This window comes from Eretmochelys imbricata, chromosome 6 (genome assembly GCF_965152235.1).
Source record: "Eretmochelys imbricata isolate rEreImb1 chromosome 6, rEreImb1.hap1, whole genome shotgun sequence".
In the NCBI taxonomy this organism is placed as follows: domain Eukaryota; kingdom Metazoa; phylum Chordata; order Testudines; family Cheloniidae; genus Eretmochelys; species Eretmochelys imbricata.
Window position 1 is genome coordinate 103,001,922 of NC_135577.1, and position 15,009 is coordinate 103,016,930.

A 15,009-nucleotide genomic window follows, 5' to 3' on the forward strand; every position below is an offset into this window, starting at 1 on the left:
CACTTGTTATACACGTTAATTTAATTACATGGAAGAATTTCCCATTTCACGGACAGCCTTTATTTCCAGGTAACTTCTTCACCGGGTTTCAATTCCCTGTGTGGAGGGGAAAAAAATTAGGATAGTAAAATTAGGTAGTGCACAGGACTTTTGCAGACGGTAATCTACATTACTGTTCATAGATTTAAGTTAGTGTTTCACTAGCTTAATTATGAGGTATTTTGTAACAGATCTTGATTTCTATTTTAACTTTTAAGAATAATTAATATTCTTGACTTTCCTTATAACTGTTAATCAGAAACTGTATCATTTGAACAACTGGTCGTCCCCTCTTCTTAAGGGTTAGGATCACTTTTTTCTGTGTACTTTCTTTATTATACTCTGGACTCCCTTTCACATTAGCCTCCCCCCACCCCACCCCAATGAGTGCTGTAGAGAAGACCCTGCAGCAGCAGATCTCCATTGACTAAAATGGGGCTTCATGGCAGGGTCCACTCACATTGGACTGGAGCTCATTGGACAATTGTGGCCTTAGATATCATGTGTGGCTAATGAGGACTTGAAGTAGAGTTTAGGAACATGACAAAGACATCTATAAAATGGTTAGAAGAGTTGCTAGAAAGCAACTGAACAAGATGCATCTTCAGCAGTCCCTGCCCCTTTTAGTATGAAAACAAATGGATTTAGGAGCCAATCCCTCATGTATATGCTGTTCCCAATGAAGTCAATGGGACTTCAGTACCAGGCAGATTGGTTGAAACTATACTAAAGAACAGAATTATTGGGAAAGAGTCAACATGGCTTTTGTAAAAGGAAATCATGTCTCACAAATCTGTTAGAATTCTTTGAGGATGTCAACAGGCACATGGACAAGGGTGATCCAGTTGATATATAGTACCTGGACTTTAAGAAAGCCTTGGACAAGGTCCCAAACCAAAGGCTCTTAAGCAAAGTCAGCAGTCATGGGATAAAGGGAAGGTTCTCTCATGGATCAGTAACTGAGTAAAAGATAGAAATCAAAGGGTATGATCTGTACTGGGACCAGTGTTTCCTCTAATTTTTTATGTCCATGTGTGGAACGAATTTTGTTATGTTCACCAATATGGTAGTGATGTGTGACATCACCTTCATATTAGTGCTAACAAAATTCATGTGGTGGGGGTGGGGCCAAGGGATTTGGAGTTTGGGAGGGGGCTCAGGAACGGGGCAGAGGGTTCAGGGGGTGAGGGCTCGGGCTGGGAGTGCGGACTCTGGGGTGGGGCTGGGGAGTGAGAGGGGACTCAGGGCTATGGCAGAGGGCTGGAGTGTGGCGGGGATGAGGGATCTCGCTAGGGGTGTGGGCTCTGGGAAGGAGCTGGGGATGAGGAGTGCAGGAGGGGGCTCCGGGTTGGGGAAGAGGATGAGGGTAAAAGCTCTGGAGTGGGGAGGGGCTCAAGGTGTGGGAGGGGGCTCAGGGCTGGGGCAGACTCCCCCTAGCCCTCTCTTGCCACAGCAACTCAGGGCTCCTCTCCCTGGCAGCTCTGGTGGGGCCGGGGGCGGGGCTCCTCTCCACAGCAGGGCTAGGTGACAGCTCCTCTCCCCGGCAGCTCCTGAGAACCTACTGCACAGCCGCACAGCTTGCAGGGAACATAGACCAGGACCTGTGCTGTTCACCATATTCATAAATTATCTGGAAAAGGGGGTTAACAGTGAGATGGCAAAATTTGCAGATGATACAAAATTAGTCAAGATTGCAGTCAGCTTTGGACTTATCTAACAGTGACAAATGGATTTCTATCACTGGGCAACAAAATGGCAGATGAAATTCAGTATCCATAACTGTAAAGTAGGGCTGTCGATTAATCGTGGTTAATTCACACAATTAATTCAAAAAAATTAATCACGATTAAAAAATTAATTATTGCCCTTTTTATCGCACTATTAAACAACAGACTACCAATTGAAATGTATTAAGTATTTTGGATGTTTTTCTACATTTTCATATCTATTGTATTCTGTGTTGTAATTAAAATCAAGTGTATATTATTTTATTATAAATATTTGCACCGTAAAAATGATAAAAGAAATAGTATTTTTCAATTCACCTCATAAAAGTACTCTAGTACAATCTCTGTCATGAAAGTGCAACTTACAAATGTAGGTTTTTTGCTATGTAACTGCACTCAAAAACAAAGCAATATAAAACTTCAGAGCCTACAGGTCCACTCAGTCCTACTTCTTGTTCAGCCAATCATTAAGACAGACAATTTTGTTTACATTTACGGGAGATAATGCTGCACTCTTCTTATTTGTAATGTCACCAGAAAGTGAGAACAGGCATTTGCATGGCACTTTTGTAGCCAGTATGCAAGATATTTACATGCCAGATATGCCAAACATTTGTATGCCCCTTCATGCTTCGGCCACCATTCCAAAGGACATGCTTCCATGCTGATGACGCTCGTAAAAAAATAATACGTTAATTAAATTTGTGACTGACCTTGGGGGAGAATGGTATGTCCCCTGCTGTTTTACCCACATTGTGCCATATATTTGATGTTATAGGAGTCTTAGATGATGACCCAGCACCAAACATGCCAAACCCGCGAAAAAACCGCAGATATTGGGCTTGTTTTTGGCTTAATTGGCTTGTGAGTTGCTTTTTGGCTAGTAGCTTGTTGGGCCTGTAGCCTGTTGTAGCTTGTTGCTTCTTTTTTTTTTTTTTTTGATTGGCTCCTGGCAAGCAGGGGCGGGCGGAGCAAGGAGAGGAAGAGAGTCAGGGGTGTACAGCGGGCCAACCAGAGTCCCAGACTGCACGCCATGGGGATCTAGTCACAGAGTGTTGGGGTTCTTAGGGATTGGCTTGTTTTGGCCTTGTTTTGAAATGGGATTAGCTTGATTTTTGGCTTATTGTGAAATTCAGGGTGCTTATTTACTGTGTGAAAATTGGCACCTGTGCCCAGCACATGTTGTTCATTTTAAGAACACTTTCACAGCAGATTTGACAAAACGCAAAGAAGGTACCAATGTTACATTTCTAAAGATAGCTACAGCACTCGACCCTTCCAAAATCTGAGAGGGAATGGTGGTTGAAGCGCGAAGGGACATATGAATCTTTAGTGCATCTGGCACGTAAATACCTTGCAATGCCTGCTACAAAAGTGCCATGCGAACGCCTGTTCTCACTTTCAGGTGACATTGTAAACAAGAAGCGGGCAGCATTATCTCCTGGAAATGTACGCAATTTTGTTTGCCTGAGCAATTGGCTGAACAAGAAGTAGGACTGAGTGCACTTGCAGGCTCAAAAATTTTACATTGTTTTATTTTTGAATGCAGGGGTTTTGTTTTTTTTTTTTTTTTTTTACATAATTCTGCATTTGTAAATTCAACTTTCATGATAAAGAGATTGCACACAGTACTTGTATTAAGTGAACTGAAAAATACTATTTCTTGTTTTTTACAGCGCAAATACTTGTAATAAAAAATAAATAAATATAAAGTGAGCACTGTATACTTTGTATTCTGTGTTGTAATTGAAATAAACATATTTGAAAATGTAGAAAACATCCAAAACTATTTAAATGGTATTCTATTATTGTTTAACAGTGCGATAAATCGCACGATTAATTTTTTTAATCGCTTGACAGCTCTACTGCAAAGTAATGCACTTTGGAAAATGTAAGCCCAACTATACATACAAAATGATGGGGTCTAAATTAGTTGTTACCACTAAAGGAGATCTTGGAATCATCGTGGATACTACTCTGAAAACATTGGCTCAATGTGCAGCAGCGGTCAAAAAAAGCTTACAGAATGTTAGGAACCATTAGAAAAGGGATAGATAATAAGACAGAAAATATCATAAAACCACTTTACAAATCCATGGTATGCTCACACCGCAAATACTAAGTGTAGTTCTGGTCACCCCATCTCAAAAAAGATACATTAGAATTGGAGAAGGTATAGAAAACGGCAACAAAAGTCATTAAGGGTATGGAACAGCTTTCATACAAGGAGATGAAAAAGACTGATTGTTAAGCGTACAAAAGAGACAACTAAAGGGAGAGACGATAGAGATCTACATAAAATGATTAATGGCGTGGAGAAAGTGAATAAAGAAGTGTTATTTATGCCTTGACATAACACAAGAACCATGGGTCACCCAATGAAATTAATAGGCAGCAGGTTTAAAACAAGCATAAGGAAGTATTTCTTCACACAGTGAACAGTCGCCCTGTGGAACTCTTTGACAGAAGACGTTGTGAAGACCACAAGTATAACTGAGTTCAGAAAAGAATTAGATAAGTTCATGGAAGGGTAGGTCCATCAATAGCTATTTGCCAAGATGGTCAGGGATTCAACCCCATGCTTTGGGTGTCCCTAAACAACTGACTGCCAGAAGCTGGGACTGGAAAACAGGGGACGGATCACTTGATCATTGCCCTGTTCTGTTCATTCCCTCTGAACCATATGGCAGCAGCCACTGTCGGAAGACAGGATACTGGGCTAGACGGACCATTGGTCTGACCCAGTATAGCCATTCTTATGACATTCATTTGGGGAAGGATTGCAAGATTTCTTAACTCCATCTAATCTAAATGGGAGTTGAGAACACTGATCACCTCACTTGAAGTGCTCAACATTTTGCAGGACAGGACCTACAGGGCAAAATCCTGCATCCTTTGAAGTCAACATCAAAACTCACATCACTTCAATGGGAGCAGGATTAGGCCTTTCAGACAGATTATTTTGTTTAAAAAGTTGTGTCATAAACTAACCTTTTAAATAACATGCTCTTGTTTCTGAAAGCTGATAGTTTTTCATCATTCCTTCTGTCCAGATAGCATCCAATAACAAATCCCATGGGACACAAAATATGGACCCAGTATTCACGCACAGCTTGGACAAAATTCACCATGATTGCTAGAACGAAAAAAAACAGCAACCATGGGGCGGGGGGAAGAGGAGACAAAAATCTGAACATAGAAACCACTGCATATATCTAGTACATACAACCTCCTATAATGGAATTTTCTCTATGCAATCATGAACATCTGAAGGTTAACACATATTTTAACTAGAGGAAAATGCTGCTCTCAGGTCCACATGGAATTCCTAGGAACAGCCAGATACTGGAATCTAGATTAAATTTGTAGTACTGACAGTAGAATTTTGCCCTGTGGGAACAGGAATGCAACCCAATTAATAAACTATTTTAAGGTGATCATAGGTTGAGTATGTGCATTTAAAATTATGGCAAAATTCCCTCACTAGAAATCATCCTAATAATGCACCATTTATGAGGTGTCTGCCTTGCTGTAAAATATAATACTTGTTCTCAACAAACATTTATAAAGCAGGAATTTTCATAGTATTCATCTATAAAATCTAGATGCAATTACTGTACAGTGGTGCACAACTGGTTGCAAGGCCATCCTCAAAAAGTAAAAAGAAAAAGGAGTACTTGTGGCACCTTAGAGACTAACAAATTTATCTGAGCATACGCTTTCGTGAGCTACAGCTCACTTCATCGGATGCTGCATGTATCTGATGAAATGAGCTGTAGCTCACGAAAGCTTATGCTCAAATAAATTGGTTAGTCTCTAAGGTGCCACAAGTACTCCTTTTCTTTTTGCGGATATAGACTAACACGGCTGCTACTCTGAAACCTCAAAGAGTAGTTATCAGTGGTCCACTGTCAAACTGGGAAGACCTATCAGATGGGGACCTGAAGGGATCGGTCACTGGTTTGGTATTATTCAATATTTTCATTAATGACTTGAATGATTGAGCGGAGAGTATTCTTATAAAATTTGCATATGACACCAAGCACTTTGAAGGACAGGATTAGAATTCAGATGACCTTGATACTTCGGAGACTTGGTCTGAAATCAGTAAGATGAAATTAAATAAAGACAACCGCCAACCTACACTTCAGAAAGAAAAATCATGCACAAATACAAAATGAGGAATAAATGGCAAGGCAGCAGTACTGCAGAAGAGGATCTGGGGGTTTTAGTAGATCACAAATTGAATATGAGTCAACAATATGATGCTGTTGTGAAAAAGGCAACTGTCACTCTGGTATATATTAACAGGGGTGAAAGACATGGGAGGTAAGTGTTCTGCTCTACCCGGCTCTGGTGAGGCCTCAGCTAGAAATACTGTGTTCAATTTTGAGCATCACAGTTAAAGAAGGATGTGAACAAATTGGAGAGAATCCAGAGGACAGCAACAAAAAATGGTAAGAGGTTTGGGAAACATGAGCTATGAGAAAAAATTGAAAGAACTGGGCACGCTAGGCTAGATTAACAAAGAAATTTAGGTACCTAGAAAATCAACAGTATTCACAAAACCGAGGTTTGGCACCTAGGCTCCCTATACAACGAAAGAGCACAGATAGATGCCTAAGAATGGGATTCACAAAAGGCAGCATGCCAGGACATTCTTTTCCTAAGATAATCAAGGGGAAGCACTGAACCAGGGGTGTGTGCTAAGGCATACCCCTCTGTCAGAGCTAGGCACCTATGTCTGGACTGCAGGGAGGTGTCTCCCTCTGATTGGGACTCTCAGTTGCAAACGCTGTCTTGGAGATAGGTGTCTCTACCACTTTTGCAAGAAGATGGTGGGGGGGAAGGGGGCAGTGGTGCAAGGGATGGAATGAAGGGAGAAGACAGAGGGCTATGAGAGGAGAAGCTCCCTCTTAGCCCAGTGGTCAGGTATTTGCCTGGGATGTGGAGACCCCAAGTTGAAGTCCCCACTCCACTTGAGGAAAATATGTGAACTGAACAGGGATCTGACATCTCTTAATTGAGTGCCCTAGCCACTGGGCTCTGAGATATTCTAATCCGAGGCTCTCTCAATCTTTCCTGTTGAAGCTGTTCCACTGTGGGTAAATATTTTAAATAGTCATTGGAGCGGGGAACTGGATTCTGGGTCTCCCTCCTCCCAGGTGAATACTCTAACCAAAAGGCCACAAAGTCATTCTCATGCTTGCTCTCTCTGGTCAAATGATTCTTTCATTATTTATCCACAGTGCGACAGTTTCAACACTGGGGGGAGGTCAGAAAGAGGGCTGGGGGAGAAGAGATAGAAAGTGCATGTGTGAGTATGACTCTGTAGTCCGGTAGTTAGAGCACTCACCACAGAGGTAGAAGATCCATGATCCTGTCCCCTTGCTTCAATGACTTATTTATTTATTCATACACAGTGGAACAGCTTCCATCAGGGAGACTGAAGGAGCCCCACAACAGAATATCCCATACTCCAGCAGGTAGGAAGCTCACCAGAGATGTGCCAGATCCCTCTTCATGTTCCTTCTCCCCTTCAGGCAGAGGGGGGAGTTGAACCAGTGGTCTCCCACCTTACTGATGAGTAACCTAACCACCAGGCTAAAAATTAAGAGAGTTCCTCCCCGCCTCTGGCCATTGTGTGAACTGGTCTATTAGGCCCAATCTGGCAGGTGAGGTCTGAACACACTTACCAAATAAAACTCCACAAGGAAGTTAAGTGTTCCTCTGCCTAATTTTTCCTGGTTTGTGCATCACTCTGGAGCCTTAGGTGTCCAGGTGCCTGCCATGGGTCTACAATATGCATGCACAGAGGCAGAAACCTAAGTACCTAAGGAACTTTTACTGCACAAATTTAGGTGCTGAGCAACTTTGGTGCCTAGAAGATGTAGGGGCAGCTGAGTGGGGGTTTTTGTGATGAGGCCTGATTCTGGGATTTAGGGGCCTAAAGTGGCGGCTGGATGCCTAAGTCCTTTTGTGAATCTAGTCCATTTAGTCTAGAGTTGAGAAGGCTGAGAGGGAACATGATAACACTCTTCAAATATACAGTATATAAAAGACTATTGTAAAGAGGAGGGTGATCAATTATTCTCCTTATCCATGGAGGGTAGAACAAGAAGCAATCATCTTAATTTACAGCAAGGGAGATTTACGTTAGAGAGGAAAACCTTTCTAACTATAGGGATAGTTAAGCACTGAAACAGATTACTAAAGGAGGTGGTGGGGGTTATCAAGAACAGGTTTGACAAACGTGTCAAAGACAATCCTCAGTGCAGGGGGATGGACTATAACCTCGAGGTCCCTTCCATCCCTACATTTCTATAATGCTATGACTACCACTCGGTTAGTATTTCAGTAGCAACAAGCTAGAAAAAGAAGTTATATATTAATGGTAATATCAGACTTCATAAACTCTCTAATGCCCTTTCCAATCACATTGGCCAAACTTTTCCAGATGCTAGTTGTTTTTTAGAATGACAAGCGAGGAAAGCTGAGGAAGCTGCGGCCCAACAATGAGCTTAAAATTGCTGAACTAGACCTTGCCTGCATACAAACTCCAAAGAATAAAAACCAAGAAATATTAACCAGGTACCTTAAAAGCAACAGAAAAACCAAACGCTTTTTAAGTACTACATTAAATGTATTGAAGGACATAAAACTCACGTCTGAACGGAGTGCAGTCTCCTGGTCTGCCCACAAGCCCAGGCACCCCTGGCTCAAGCCTCACCCTGCAGGGATGCGTTTGAAGATTATAAACACACCTACCCACACGCTGAGTTCTGCAGACGGTTTGTGCGGTGCTCGTAAGCTCTCCCCGGGAGGGGCCGCGTCCGCCATTGAGCTTGTACAGCACCTAACACGGGGCCCCAGCTGCTGCCAATAGCATTACGGAATCCGTACCACACGATCGGAGGACGAGAGCCACTCCACGCGGGCCCTGTTGTATTACTGAAGTAGCCCCACGCCGCACTAACAGCCACTGCCCCGGCCCGCCCCGCGCGATGGAGCCGTGTTCCCAGCCAGCGACCAGCTGTGGACAAACGTGCAGCCCCCGGGGCCTCCTCGCCCACAGGTCCCGCTCACCTGCCGCCTGCTGCCGGGCCTAGGCCTGCCGCCGCCCGCGTCGAGCCCAAGGACAACTAGGGCCAGTCAAGCAGCTGCTATTGGACAAACCACCAGCCTGCCGGCACAGACCATTAACTGCGGAGAGGGGGGATTAGCTTGCCCCCGGGCCAGTTGAAACTATTTCGAAGTTCCACCCCGCCGCCCTTGTGAGTCTCTATGGCTCGACTCCCGTAACTAATGCGGGTGCGAGGCCGCAAGGCCCGAGTGTCCCGATCCATACTCCCCTGGGCTGCCAATGGTACAGTCTATTTCCCTTTCGCTTTCTCCTACGCCAGGCTCCTGAGCCTCGCCTCCCCTTCTCAGTTCAAAATGGCGGCGGCTGTGGAAGACACGGGGTCTGACTGGCTGGGGTTCCCCCTGTGCTGTCCCCACTGAGTTTAGGGGGCTGAGGGCAGCGGCGTGGGGCTGGTGGTGAGGTAGGTGCTGGGGTGTCTCCTCCCCCCATGTCCCCGGGCAGAGCCTGATACGGCGACCTGGCCCCTGGCGAGCAAGGAGGCTGCCCGTCCCAGCGCGTGAGGCCGGGGGACTGGTCTGGGTTGGGGAGCTTACCTCAGCGCCCCCCCTCATCAGCGAGAGCGCGGGGGAGGCGCTTCCTTGCCGCCGGGTTGGCTTGGGCTCGGGACCCTCCCCGGGAGCGCGGGAGAGCGAGGGGGGCGAGCTGGGGACAGCAGACCCCCGAGCGAGGGGGGCACCTCCAGAGAGAGGCGGGAGTGAGAGACTGTGCTCCTCAGAGTGAGGCCGCTGGGGACAGGGGGCAGTGAGTGAAGGAGCTATGCACCAGATCTGTGTGTGAGTGTGTCCTGCTAGCATTGCATCTCCTTAGGGGAGACCTCTAGCCTTCTGGAAATGACAGAATCATAGACATGTGGCTGTAAGGGATCTGTGAGGTCCTCTAGTTCAGCCCCATGGTAAGTTAACCTAGACCACCCCTGCCAGGTATTTATCCAGCCTGTTTTTAAACTCCTCCAAAGATGGGTGTTGTACAAGTTCCCTGGGAAGAGAATAGAGTTAGAAAAAAAATTCTAATATCTAACCATGTTTTTTCTTGCTGCAGATTAAGCCCTTTACTTCTAGTCCTGCTTTAAGTGGACATGGAGACCAGTTGAGCATAATCCTCTTAGTAACAGCACTTGAAGACATAATTGAAGACTATTTTCAGGTCCCCTCTGTTTTCTTTCCTCAAGACTACACATGCCCAATCTTCAGAAAAAGGAGGCCAAAGTGTGACTCACTGTTTTCATTAGTATTTCTTAAAAGTTATATTTTAAAATACTGCTTGATTGTAGTGACCATTGTGAAATGGCGAGTTCATGCTTCTAAGGAATTGGTAGGAGGGAAAACAGCATAATAAATATAATGGATTTCAAGAAGGCAGACATTAGCAAACTCAGGGAATTGGTAGGTAAGATCCCATTGGAAGCAAGTCTAAGAGGAAAAACAGTTTGAGAGAGTTAGCAGTTTTTTAAAGAGACATTATTAAGGGCACAAGAGCAAACTATCTTGCATAGGAAAGATAGAAACTATGGCAAGAGACTACCCTGGCCTAACCAGAAAATCTTCAGTGATCTGAAAATCAAAAGAGTCCTATAAAAATGGTAATTAGGTCAAAGTAAAAAGGATGAATATTTATTAAAAACACAAGTAGATAGGGAAACAATTAGAAAGGCCAAGGCACAAAATGAGATTAAACTAGCTAGAGACATAAAAGGTAACAAGAAAACATTCTACAAATAGATTAGAAGCAAGAGGAAGACCAAGGACAAGATAGGCTTATTACTCAATGGGCGGGGGTGGGGAGACAGTAACAGAAAATGTGGAAATGACAGAAGTGCTAAATTTTTCATTTTTCACCAAAAAGATTAGTTTTGGACATCTAACATAGTGAATGTCAATGAAAATGAGGTAGGACCTGAGACTAAAATAGGAAAAGAACACGTTGAAAGTTTCTTAGACAAGTTAGGTATCTTTGAGTCAGGAGGGCCTGATGAAATACATCCTGAAATACTCAAGGAGCTGACTGAAGAAATATCTGAGCCATTAGAAATTATCTTTGAAAACTCATGGAAGATGGGAGAGATTCCAGAGGACTGGCAGAGAGCAAATTTAGTGCCAGTCTATAAAAATGGGGAATATAGACCAGTCAGCTTAACTTCAGTACCTAGAAGATAAGGTGATAAGTAACAGTCAACATGGATTTGACAAGAACAAAAAAAAATTTAAAAAATTAATTGCGATTAATGGTGCAATTAAACAATAATAGAATACCGTTTATTTAAATATTTTTGGATGTTTTCTACATTTTCAAATATATTCAAGTATAACCGTATACAATGTGTACAGTGCTTACTTTATATTTATTTTTATTACAAATATTTGCACGGTGAAAACAAAAGAAATGGTATTTTTCAATTCCCCTAATACAAGTACTGTAGTGCAATCTCTTTATCATGAAAGTTGAACTTACAAATCTAGAATTATGTACAAAAAAACCTGCATTCAAAAATAAAACAATGTGAAACTTTAGAGCCTACAAGTGCACTCAGTCCTATTTCTTGTTCAGCCAATCACTCAGACTAACAAGTTTGTTTACATTTGAGGGAAAGAATGCTGCCCGCTTCTTGTTTACAGTGTCACCTGAAAGTGAGAACAGGTGTTCTCATGGCACTGTGGTAGCCAGCCTTGCAAGATATTTGCATGCCAGATTCACTAAAGATTCATATGTCCCTTCATGCTTCAACCGCCATTCCAGGGAACATGCGTCCATGCTGATGACGGGTTCTGCTTGATAACCATCCAAAGCAGTGCGGACCGACGCATGTTCATTTTCATTAGCTGAGTCAAATGCCACCAGCACAAGGTTGATTTTCTTTTTTGGTGGTTCGAGTTCTTTAGTTTCCGCATCGGAATGTTGCTCTTTTAAGACTTCTGAAAGCATGCTCCACGCCTTATCCCTCTGAAATTGGTACCTTCCTTGCGTTTTGTTAACGAGCATCATCATCATGGAAGCATGTCCTCTGAAATGGTGGCCAAAGTATGAAGGGGCATACAAATGTTTACTATGTCCGGCATATAAATACCTCACAGTGCTGCCTACAAAAGAAGTCCCATGTGAACGTCTGTTTTTGCTTTCTGGTGACGTAAATAAGAAATGGGCAGCTTTATCTTCTGTAAATGTAAACTAACTTGTTTGTCTTAGCGATTGGGTGAACAAAAAGTAGCAGGGAGTGGACTTGTAGGCTCTAAAGTTTTGCAGTGTTTTGTTTTTGAGTGCAGTTAAGCAACCAAAAACAATTTACATCTGTAAGTTGTAGTTTCACGATAAAGAGTTTGTACTACGGTACTTTTATGAGGTGAACTGAAAAATACTGTGTTTTATCATTTTTACAGTGCAAATATTTGTAATAATAATTTTATAAAATGAGCAGTGTACACTTTGTATTCTGTGTTGTAATTGAATCAATATATTTGAAAATGTAGAAAAACATCCTTTTTTTTGTAAATTTCAATTAGTATTCTATTGTTTAACAATGTGATTAAAACTGATTAATCATGATTTTTTTTGAGTTAACTGCAATTAATCAACAGCTGTAGTAGACACCTTGTGGATGGGGGGAAAATGGTAGATGTTTACTTCTGGAGGGAAGTCGCAGGAGTGGTCATGTGCCCCTCCCCACCAGCATAGGCATATCGTTTCAGGTGCCCGGAGCAGCCGGCAGACAGGTAAATCACTATGTGGGGGGATGCCCCAGCCGGTGGCTCCTACCCTGTGCCAGGCTCAGCTGCTAGTCTTGGCTGGGAGGACAGAACTTCCTCTTCCCTGGCAAGTAGTGGCCGGGGTTGGGTCAGACCCACCCCCAGAAACCTCCCATGGCTGTAGGAAGCACCGCATCCCCACTTCCTGCCTCCATCATTTCTTCAGCCATGGGAGAGGGGTCACTGTATGGGGACCTGCTCCCTTGTCCACCCAACCCCCGTGCATCCTGACCTCTCCATACCTAGACCTGCTGAGCCTTATCCTCCATGTGCTTGAACCTCCACCCGGCCGAGCCCCTTCCCCTGCACCTGGACTGCCACCCCTGCAGCCATACCAGCCCCTGTTGAGCACCCACGCTTGAACCTCCACCCCAGTGAACCCCTCACTGGACCACCCTGACAAGCTCTGCACCTGGACCCCCAACTAACTGAGACCCAACCAGCTGCACCCGGACTCCAGCCCCTAGCACCTGAACCCCCTCGCTGAACCTCCCTCACCCCTTCTCATTCCCATCTCCCCCACACCTCCCTGCTGAGCCCCAACCACCTTCACCTGGACCCCTCTGCAAAGTCCCATTCCCCCACACTGGGAACCCCCGAACGAGCCCCTGTGCATCCAGTTGCGTTCCCACACTTGGCCATAAGAATGGCCATACTGGATCAGACCAAAGGTTCATCTAGCCCAGAATCCTATCTTCCGATATTGGGCAAGGCCGGGTGCTTCAGAGGGAATGAACAGAACAGGTAATCATCAAGTGATGCATCCCCTGTTGCCCATTCCCAGCTTCTGGCAAACAGAGGCTAGGGACTGCCCCACTGAGCCCCTGCATCCAGCTTGTCCCACATAGAACTCTCTCACCCTGCTTCTGGATCCCCTCCACACTTGGGTCCTGCGGGGCTGCGCTTGCCTGCCCCACACCTGGATCAGGGACCAGTGCATATGTGAGCAAGCGAGAGGGGCATCGTCTCTCGATCTTGGTTCGTCTGGTATGGAGGGGCCCGGCCCTGGGCTGTTTGTGGGACAGGCCCAGCTCTTGCACTGTGTGAGTGTCTGGAGGAGCATTACTGCTGAATCTGTTTCTGGGGGGGTTGCCGCAGGGTGATCTCCCACCTCCATGCAGCCAGTGGCAAGTGCTCCCTACTGCCATGTTAGAGCCTGTACATTTATTGATGAAATATGCAACATTTTTAATTTTTTTGTGCAGAATTCCCTCAAGAATGAGGGTGGTATATTTTGACATTAGTAAGGTTTTTGTCTTGCAAGACCTCATAAACAAACTAGGGAAATATAACCTAGCTGGAGCTGCTATGGCTGCAGAACTGGTTAGAAAACTATTCCCAGAGAGTAGTTATCAATGGTTCTCAATGAAGCTGGAAGGGCTTATCTAGTGGGGTCCTGTAGGGATTGGTCCTGGGTCCAGTTCTATTCAATATCTTCATAAATGATTTATATAATGGCATAGAGAGTGCACTTACAAAATTTGTGGTTGATACCAAGCTGGGGAGAGGTTGCAAATGCTTTGGAGGATAGGATTGCAGTAGAACCTCAGACTTATGAACGCCAGAGTTACAAACTAACTGGTCAACCACACACCTCATTTGGAACTGGAAGTATGCAGTCAGGCAGCAGCAGAGACCCCCCTCCCAAAAAAAAAGCAAGTACAGTACTGTGGTAAATATAAACTACTAAAAATATAAAGGAAAAGGTTTTTTTAAAAGATTGGATAAGCTACTCTTTCTGTGCTTGATTCATTTACATTAAGATGGTTAAAAACATTTTTTTCTGCATAATAAATTTTCAAAGCTGTATTAAGTCAATGTTCATTGTAAACTTTTGCAAGAACAACCATGTTTTGTGCAGAGTTATGAACAACCTCCACTCCCAAGATGTTCATAAATCTGAGGTTCTACTATAAAATTCACAATGATCTGGAGAAATGGTATGAAGTAAATAGGATGAAATTCGGTGAGGACAAATGCAAAACAGTCCACTTAGGAAGGATCAATCGATTGCACACGTACAAAATGTGAAACGACTGCCTAAATGTGAAGAAGTACTGCTTAAAGGGATCTGGAAACTGTATTTTCCACTGAATGCATCCGATGAAGTGAGCAGTAGCTCATGAAAGCTTATGCTCAAATAAATTTGTTAGTCTCTAAGGTGCCACAAGTACTCCTTTTCTTTTTGGAAATTATAGTGGATCACAAGCTAAATATAAGTTAACCGTTTAACACTGCAAAAAAAGTGGACGTCATTCTGGGATGTATTAGCAGGAGTGTTGTAAGAAAGACACAAAAAGTAATTCTTCCACTCCATGCTGATATGCGCTCAACTGGAGTATTGTGTCCAGTTCTGGGCACC

The 15,009-nt window shown here is 43.9% G+C and overlaps 2 protein-coding genes across 7 annotated transcripts in view; one reads left to right on the top strand and one right to left on the bottom strand.

Annotated features, from left to right (window-relative positions):
- On the bottom strand, positions 1 to 9,602 carry NDUFB1 (NADH:ubiquinone oxidoreductase subunit B1). 6 transcript variants are annotated; one of them, XM_077819291.1, is made up of 4 exons: positions 9,444 to 9,602; positions 8,433 to 8,497; positions 4,758 to 4,902; positions 1 to 96 (listed from the first exon to the last, which is right to left on the bottom strand). In XM_077819291.1, exons 3-4 carry the CDS (start codon positions 4,895 to 4,897, stop codon positions 60 to 62), a joined length of 177 nt encoding a protein of 58 aa, XP_077675417.1. In that variant the 5' UTR covers positions 4,898 to 4,902; positions 8,433 to 8,497; positions 9,444 to 9,602; the 3' UTR covers positions 1 to 59. The 6 variants fall into 6 exon arrangements, with proteins under 6 accessions (XP_077675417.1, XP_077675416.1, XP_077675415.1 ...); XM_077819290.1 differs by lacking the exon at positions 9,444 to 9,602 and adding an exon at positions 8,860 to 9,115; XM_077819289.1 differs by lacking the exon at positions 9,444 to 9,602 and adding an exon at positions 8,853 to 9,115.
- Positions 9,163 to 15,009, top strand: part of CPSF2 (cleavage and polyadenylation specific factor 2) — a 27,141-nt gene continuing 21,294 nt past the window's right edge. Inside the window, exon 1 of the mRNA XM_077819279.1 lies at positions 9,163 to 9,310. The gene's annotated coding sequence lies outside the window, so the exon portion shown is untranslated. The remainder of the gene's footprint in view (positions 9,311 to 15,009) is intronic.

Coding starts and splice junctions, on each gene's coding strand:
- NDUFB1 (XM_077819291.1), bottom strand. CDS start 4,897: ATGGTGAATTTTGTCCAAGCTGTGCGTGAATACTGGGTCCATATTTTG. Junction 97..4,757: donor AAGAGCATGTTATTTAAAAG/GTTAGTTTATGA, acceptor CCCTCCACACAG/GGAATTGAAACCCGGTGAAG.